The sequence below is a fragment of the Pollicipes pollicipes genome, unplaced genomic scaffold (genome assembly GCF_011947565.3).
Source record: "Pollicipes pollicipes isolate AB1234 unplaced genomic scaffold, Ppol_2.1 Scaffold_4219;HRSCAF=4965_pilon_pilon_pilon, whole genome shotgun sequence".
NCBI lineage: Eukaryota > Metazoa > Arthropoda > Thecostraca > Pollicipedomorpha > Pollicipedidae > Pollicipes > Pollicipes pollicipes.
In genome coordinates, this window is record NW_023596448.1 from 1,475,983 (window position 1) to 1,484,481 (window position 8,499).

The window sequence follows — 8,499 nt, forward strand, 5'->3', positions numbered from 1 at the left end:
GCGCTGGTTGGAGGGCGAATTGACAGGGTGCACGGTGGGCGCGGCGGTAGCGGCAGCGCCGCCGGGCGCCACACGCAGCGTGTGTCCCGGCGCCACCCATCTTCTGCACGGCGCACGACGGCAGTGGTGAAGTCCGTATACGGAGTGGTCTTCTGGAGCGGGATGATTGGATGCCCACTGGCTACATGTTGTGCTCGTTTGCGCCGTCCCTGAGCTGATGCGCGAGGTCAAGCGTCAGATGGCGCCAGCTGGTCGGACATGTATTTGATGTGTTGCATGTTCCTCTTGCATGTCGGACGTCGACGTGGAATGCATGAGCACCTTGACGACCACCTGGCGCTAATGTTATCTGTCAGCCTGCCATTGGTGCTACAGCGCCTTGCGAATGATCGTGCCTGACAGAACTATGCTCTAACAGAACTTCAGCTGAGCTGAGCTGAACTGTTAGAGCTGTCCTCAGCGATGGCCTGGTTCGTTGTTACGTGATGTCACGAACTGTGCCTGTCTTGACATAATAGGATCGAAGCTCACGGCTGGCTGATTTTCCATTGCTACCATGTGGACGCCGGTCACAGGCTGCCGGCACAGAGCTCCTCTGTTGTTGGCTTTGATGTCAAACTCTCACACGGACCTTACCTGGCCAGTTTTCTCTGCCAAGCTCTCTCTTTAGCCAGCGTGTACGAATCAGTCACATAACCCACTGTTATTAGCCGTGACCACTCACGTGGCTTCAAGAAGGTGACCACCGTACCGCACGTTCAATGATGTATCAGTTGTGATGCATAAACCACGTCAATGATGCTTTGCTGCGTTCATGATGTATCCATAACAATTCGCTAGTCATGAACATGCGTGTGGCAGCGTGCATTACTCTTAACATGTGGCTGCAGTTTTGCGTGACTGTCAGCGTCCGCCCGCCTCCCATGCTGCCGCTGTCTATGCAGGAACGCCTCTCCAGGTGGCGGCTGAGCGTAACCGCCTATGGCTGTCACATCCTGAAGCCACGGCTGGTCACCTACACGGTCAGGGTCATCCTCTCCAGGTGGCGGCTGAGCATACACGCGCTATGGCTGTCACATCCTGAAGCCACGGCTGGTCACCTACACGGTCAAGGTCATCCTTTCCAGGTGGCGGCTGAGCATACACGCGCTTATGGCTGTCACATCCTGAAGCCACGGCTGGTCACCTACACGGTCAAGGTCATCCTTTCCAGGTGGCGGCTGAGCGTACACGCGCTGATGGCTGTCACATCCTGAAGCCACGGCTGGTCACCTGCACGGTCACGGTCGCCCTCTTCTTTGATCCTTCTGCATCGCTCCATATTAACAGTACCGTCATTATCATCGCCACAACTGTCACCACCATCGCCACAATCGTCGTCACCATCACCGCAACCGTCATCATTACCGCCGCAACCATCACCACGGGACCATCGCCGTCATGCGCATCATCACCACCACTCAACCATCGCTATGAGCGCCGCCGTGTCCCCGCCAGCGCCTGAGTGCCGTAACGCGCCTGCCGCAGGTGTGGAGATGCCGCAGCTGCAGCTGACCGTCTGTGCTGAGGCGCAGCTGACGGCGCCGCTGCGCCGCTGCGTCGGCGGCTACCTGCGGCGTACCGTGCTGGGCGTGACGTCACTGCTGGCCGCCCAGCTGACCTGCCGGCTGGCCGACACGTGCGGCATCAGCGTGTCGGGTGAGCGCCACACCCACCCGGGATACGGCGACGAATACGGCGACGGAGACAGACGGGGAGGGAGGCGGAGACCGAGACCGAGACCGAGACCGAGACCGAGACCGAGACCGAGACCGAGGACCGGACGCGGACGCGGACGCGGACGGCGGACGGGGACGGGACGGACGGGACGGGGACGGGGACGGGGACGGGGACGGGACGGGCGGGGACGGGACGGGACCGGTAACGCGAGGCAGATACGAGCGAAGAGGAATGAACGAGTTGAAGAGTTGAGACGGGACAAACGATGGGAAGGGAAAGTAGAGAGGGCATGGGGGCGGAGGGTGCATGGGAATGGCTAGAGCAGGGATGCGGTGTTAGGGGACGCGGAGGAGTGGGGGTTGTATGAGGGGTGCAAGGATTCGGGCGGGTAGGGAACGGATAGAAACATGTGAGATGACAGCTTTAGGGAGGGACACAGACGGCACAGTCAATCGAAAAGTGGTGTGATGCTCTCGGACCATCTGAGGACTTGAGGGACCGGGAAACGGGTGAGGCTGCGACATGTTGCAGTGGAAGGTCCCAGGCCGCGTCCTAGCTGGCTCAACTACATTTGAACGGCCAAGATCCGGGAGTTACGTTATCTACGGTAAAGTTAGAGCTTCTCTTAAAGCCAGCACTCCTCGCGCCGACAAGGCGCTGCTTGCGCACGGCCTGGGGCCTTCGTCTAAGTAGCACGTGTATATCACGTGTCTTGTATTGTGGCACGCTCGCTCGTTACATAACGGTCCCGTGAGCTGGTCGCGGCTTGACGAAAGCTGCTCTGGCTCAGACGGTGGCTCCCGTACAGCGCATTACCTTGTGTATGCGGCAGCGGAGGTGGCCCAGCGCGAGGTGGGCGCCGACAGCCGCGTCTCGCTGGAGGAGCTGGTACGTGCCGCGCTGGAGCGCTCGCTGGCCGACGGAGGCGTCACCTCCGGCCAGCTGTCCCGTTGCCAGCAGCGGCTCTCGCAGCTGGAGACGGCCTGGCGCAACCACTCGCTGGTCAGGTGGGTCCGCTGCAGCCGCCCGCGCCCACTGTCAGCCTGCTCTGATGCTCTGCTCTGTTCTGCTCCGTTCTGCTCTGTGTTCTGGTGGGATGTCGTGAAAGTCAGACGAAAAAAGGGAAGCAAAGGTCACGCCCATGATGAACTGTATAGGCAGGCGATGCAGGTATACCAATGGCTGATGCGCTGTAAAAGCTACGCAGCCACTCGGATAAGTGCCCTGCAGCCCAGAGCGCCATCGCCGGCGCCGTCTGCGAAGCGCGGTTGTTGCGCGTCGTCGCCCGTCCGCCGGCACTGACCTCGGCCGCTCCACCGGCAGCGCGTGCCAGGAGGAGTTGAGCCAGTGTCACCGGTCGGCGGAGCGGTACCAGCTGTCGGAGGCGGCGCATCTCTGGCTGTACAGCGACCTGCCGGGCACGGCCTGCGCCGGCCGCGACCTGGTGCTGGATCAGCTGAGCCGCGCCATCAGCGCCGCCAACCGGTGAGGCGCGCAACTACCGACGGCCGCCGCCGGCCGGCAACAGCCTGCGGCGGCGGTGTTGAACTGCCTTCACTGCCGATGTTGGCTTGTAGCTCGTGCTCCTCTTAAGCTTCTGTGATGTGACATTCAATATTTTGTCTTGCTCCACATCTTCCCCAGATGCTTGTTGCCCTGGGACCCTTGATCTGACCTGACCTGGCTCGCTCTCTTCCCCAGGTGTCCTCAGTCATGGGACCTCTAACGTTTGCTCTGCCCCGTGACATGACCTGATATGTGCTGCCCCGATCTCGCCCTTCGTCCCACAGGTTTTCGCCGCCATTTGACCCATGACATGTGCTTGACCTGTGGCCTGACTTGACCTGTCATCTCCACAGGTGTCCGCCGCTGTGGGACCTATCGGAGGAGTTCTCCCAGCTGTCGCAGAGCGTCGAGCAGCGACTGCGCTGGGCTGCCGGCGCCAACGCTGAAGTGACCCAGGTATGACCCTCTCCTACCGTTCTTGCCCCCCGCCGCTCCCTTCCACGTCCCCACGGCCGAGCTATGCTGGCGGCGTTGGCCTATGGGTGCGCCGGGATGGTCTCCTGACCGGGGTGGGTGGTGGGGTGCACTGTTGGTGCGGCGAGACTACCTGGCCGAGTGGGAGGGCGGGCTCGGGTCCGCGAGCGATAGCGCCGGCAGCGGCAGCCGGCAGCGAGCGATAGAGCGCATCGAGCAGCCTAAATCGTTGGCTACCTTCGGTGAAATAGTGAGGGACCAGAGCGCACTGGATGAGCAGCCACCACAATAATGACATCTATGTACAGTACCTGATGTTTATTGTCGTTGCGCCGTGCAGAGCGGTTTATCCGGTAGTCTTGCAATATTGGGCAGAGACTGTCCTGATTAAAGAGTGAACAAATACGAGAATGGCCGGCTGCATAGGCGGACTCGGTGCTTTGGTTCTCACCTGTACGGAGCGCCGTGCAGTAGCTTTGTGTCCACGTCATGGCATGGCTTTCATGTGTCGCGTTAATCTCGAAGGCAGCGTAGTGCGCGAATCACGTGTGAGCACCCGTAACTGCCGTTAGGCCACACTGAACCACTCTGTCGGGAGCCCCTGAAGCGTAACTGCGAGCCCGCGGTCTGAGTCACCGCCGCTGCGATGCATGTACCGCCGCTGACGCCTGACACGGGCCCCTTGACCTCGCGGCTGGCGCCGATGGCCCGGCGTGGGAGGGCCGCATGTACCGCCGCTGACGCCTGACACGGGCCCCCTGGCATCGCGGCTGGCGCCGATGGCCCGGCGTGGGAGGGCCGCATGTACCGCCGCTGACGCCTGACACGGGCCCCCTGGCATCGCGGCTGGCGCCGATGGCCCGGCGTGGGAGGGCCGCATGTACCGCCGCTGACGCCTGACACGGGCCCCCTGGCATCGCGGCTGGCGCCGATGGCCCGGCGTGGGAGGGCCGCATGTACCGCCGCTGACGCCTGACACGGGCCCCTGGCATCGCGGCTGGCGCCGATGGCCCGGCGTGGAGGGCCGCATGTACCGCCGCTGACGCCTGACACGGGCCCCCTGGCCTCGCGGCTGGCGCCGATGGCCCGGCTGGGAGGGCCGCATGTACCGCCGCTGACGCCTGACACGGCCCCCTGACTCGCGGCTGGCGCCGATGGCCCGGCGTGGGAGGGCCGCAGTACCGCCGCTGACGCCTGACACGGGCCCCCTGGCATCGCGGCTGGCGGCCGATGGCCCGGCGTGGGAGGGCCGCATGTACCGCCGCTGACGCCTGACGCGGGCCCCCTGACCTCGCGGCTGGCGCCGATGGCCGGCGTGGCGAGGGCCGCGTTCGATTCCTTCCGCAGCAAGCTTTCTCTGACCCACTTCGGACAGGGTGGCGACTCTGATCATCATGGGTAGATGCAGATTACAGCAGATAGCCGAACAGTGGTTTCCTGTTATGGCGACAGCCCGTGCCGGGAAGTTCAACTAACGTGCTGACTGCCCGCGGTGCCCGTCTCACACCCGGCGTGTCTGGTGTTAGGACCCTCTCAATTGGGTGGTCGCAGCACAGCCTCGTATGCCCACGTTCCCACGCTAATTTGATCGTTGTTGAGGCTCACGTCCCCTGAAGGGGTCGACGACTGAAGTCACGTAGTCGAAAGAAGCTGGGCCTTGTCAGAATATATCGTAGCAGCTGCTTGATATTGTTGTTAAACCAAGCCTTCTAATGTATTCTAGGGTAGGTTCAGCATAGGAACTCTTGAAGACGAAAAGGGAATCTACCTGCCTGCTACCTACCTGCTTATTTCAAAAATGACCGATGATATGTCACTAGATGTATATGGATACACACGTGGATGTATGCGCACACGTTTACATGCTTACACATACGTTAACAATACATACACGCACACAATAATGGTCGCCGCTGGCAGCCCATAACAGCGCCCGCGACAGCATTGTCACACGCAGTGACGTCAGTGTCAGTCGGTGTCAGTGTGACCCAGAGTGCTCTGTGCTCATCCGTGCTCTGCCGGCGTCAGCTGCTGGAGGAGTACACAGACTGTGGCAGCGGTGTCAGGCCGCGTCTCCCGACCTGCGCCGCCTGCTGGCCGCCGTGGCCGAGCTGGGCCGGGGCGTGCTGCACGCCGAGAGGCTGAGGGGCCGCGCGCCGAGCCGGCCGCCGAGGACTCCCGCTTCATCCAGGTGAGACCGGGGCTGCCGAGGACTCCCGCTTCATCTGGGTGAGACCGGGGCTGCCAAGGACTCCCGCTTCATCCGGGTGAGACGGGGGCTGCCGAGGACTCCCTTTATCCGGGTGAGACCGGAGGCTGCCAAGGACTCCGTTTCATCCGGTGAGACCGGAGGCTGCCGAGGACTCCCGCTTCATCCAGGTGAGGCCGGAGGCCGCCGAGGTGGCGAACTCCGTTGGGGTTGAGACGGACCGGCCAAGGGAAATATGAGGGGAGGGGTAGTTGGCTGTGGTAGAGAAAAGGAGAAGGGGGATAAGGCAGTGAGCTGAGGAAAGACAATGAGAGGAGAGTCATAAGTGAGTGTGGACAGTTGGGCCGGTCGCTGGTACAGTGTGTGGCCAGGCGTGTTTGAACTGAGTAGCTGTGTTGGCGGTGTTCTGTCGCCTGTCTGACCCGCGCGTGGTACCAGCAGCTGCTGGGGGAGGTGCAAGAGGCGGCCCGGCTTTCCGCCGAGCTCGGCCAGACGGTGACGCCAGTGGAGCAGGCGCTGGCTCTGGCCGTGGCGCCGACCGACCGTATGTCGCCCGCCTGGATCACCAAGGCCGCCGCCACACTCCAGGGTAACAGCCGCGCCGCCACTGGTCTGACCTCTCACCCGGCTCGCTCCCTCCGCTCCTCTACCTCCCCGTCACCCAAACATCACACGGAGATGGGGTCGCCCTACTACCCAAAGGATTTTGGGGGCAATGCTGCTGACCATGCTTGACCTCCACCACCACCAGCTCTGTTTGCCAGCTTTGATTTGAAGTCTTGAACGGTTCTTACTGACATGTTACGGTATTTTTGGACCCGATCTGAACATGACGGTTTGTGCTGACCTCCGTGGACCCGGGCCGAGCCCCCAGCTGATGCCAACGAACTTGGGTGGATATGAATAAACGCTGGTGTTTACAGCCAGGCATGTACTGAGGTACAACTGTTGTCAGCACGTGCACCGACTTACATATTTGTACTGACCGCCGCTGCACACGCGCCGACCTCTGCTGAACTCTGCCGACCTCGGCTGACCCTAGTGACCTCGGCTGGCCCCCGGTGACCCCAGAGCTGCAGCAGACCACCCAAGAGGAGATTTCAGAGCGCCAGTCTGAGCTGTTCGTCTGCTGGGACGACATCCGGTCGCACGGCATCAGAGTGCGTGACCTGCTGACCTCGCACCACAAGCTCATCTCCGACGTCCGCCTCCTTCTCAAGGCCATCGCCAAGGTCAGCTGGCTGTGTGTGTGTGTGCGCGTGCGCGGAGCATGTCCGCCTGTTAGTCACGGGTAGAGACGGCTTCAGATGCGATGATGGGTGCACTGAGCGTGCCCTCTCGCGGTGTTGGTGCGTTTCCTGAAAGGTGAGGAGTGTGCGCGTTCGGTGAGCAGTTGAAGACTGGCTTTCTTGTAGCTGGCAGACTGGTGCGAGTGGCGGGGCAGGGAGTCTGGTTATTCATGGGGATAACTCGCGGATTTTATGCACGTGCCCATCAGGGAGGCACCCTCAGACGACCGCAGTATTGCAAACTTCCTTCTTCTCGACTTCCTCGCAGACTTCCTTCGACTTCGTCGCGGGATGTGTGCGTTTTCTTTCTGTGACCGTTTTAAAGCATTCGTGTTATGAATAAGAATCAGGGCGCAGTCGTCTGGTGTGTCAATACGCGTGGGTGATGCAGCTGATTTTCAGGGAGCTTTTGACAGAGCCCGCTCGTGGGGCTGGCCTCGCTGCTCGACCAGCTGTCCCTCTGTATCCAGCTGTCTGTTGTCAGCTGACTGTTGACCTGTCTGTGCCCGCCTACTGTCATGGCGCTGGGCAGCCGCGCGCCGCCCTGCTTTTACCGATCGTGCCGATGTGTACCCGAGTGTACCTCGGTACGTCCCAGACCTCCCCCGTCACGATTGCTGCGTGGAGTACATCTGGTGTACCTGACCGTCCGTGGGGGGCCGAGTGTGCGGGGCCTGCCGTACCTGAGCGTGGTGACCCGGCAGGCTTCGGGCGACGAGCTGCCGGCAGTGGAAGTGTACATGACGCAGTACCGCGCCTTCTCCGAGGAGCTGAGCCGCCTGATCCGCAGCCTGCTCAACGAGACCGTCAGCCGGGAGCACGTGCTCGAGTACCGCGCTCAGCTGGCCGGCAACAGCAGGGCACAGGTGAGGTGCCGCTGGGGCCTCACGGTCGGTGCGGTGCTGATCAGCTCCGGTTTGTACCACGCTGACCCGCTCGGCCACGCTGGCCGGCCGGGCTTCGGTCAGAGCTCCGGTCTGTACCACAGGTGCCGCTTTAGGTATTGGGGCTGTGACGTTGCATCGGTGGTAACTTGCTTTCACATTTGCTATGTCCGGTATCGATTTATCGTGTATGTGCCGCCGATGTGGTTGGATGGAAACGGTGCCGCGCGTGCGCGCCGTCCCGGCCTGTGACGTCACGCTGTTACCCTTCACGCTTCACACTTTGCTTCACGTCACACTTCTCTGTCGCAGCGGCCATCTACGACACTCTGGTGTCGCTGGCCGGCCAGTTGTCGACGCTGACGTCCGAGGAGAGCCGCCTGACGCCACGCGAGAAGCCCGTCCAGAAGGACCCCCT

General features: G+C 61.9%; 1 protein-coding gene across 1 annotated transcript in view; it reads left to right on the forward strand.

Moving 5' to 3' along the window:
* LOC119095662 (tektin-4-like) overlaps positions 1-7,685 on the forward strand; it is a 24,819-nt gene extending 17,134 nt beyond the window's left edge. Inside the window, exons 6-13 of the mRNA XM_037218520.1 lie at positions 959-1,022; positions 2,680-2,726; positions 3,043-3,204; positions 3,579-3,681; positions 5,840-5,890; positions 6,350-6,497; positions 6,980-7,140; positions 7,614-7,685. Coding sequence (XP_037074415.1) covers positions 959-1,022; positions 2,680-2,726; positions 3,043-3,204; positions 3,579-3,681; positions 5,840-5,890; positions 6,350-6,497; positions 6,980-7,140; positions 7,614-7,685 — 808 coding nt within the window. The remainder of the gene's footprint in view (positions 1-958; positions 1,023-2,679; positions 2,727-3,042; positions 3,205-3,578; positions 3,682-5,839; positions 5,891-6,349; positions 6,498-6,979; positions 7,141-7,613) is intronic.
* The last annotated feature ends 814 nt before the right edge of the window (positions 7,686-8,499 follow it).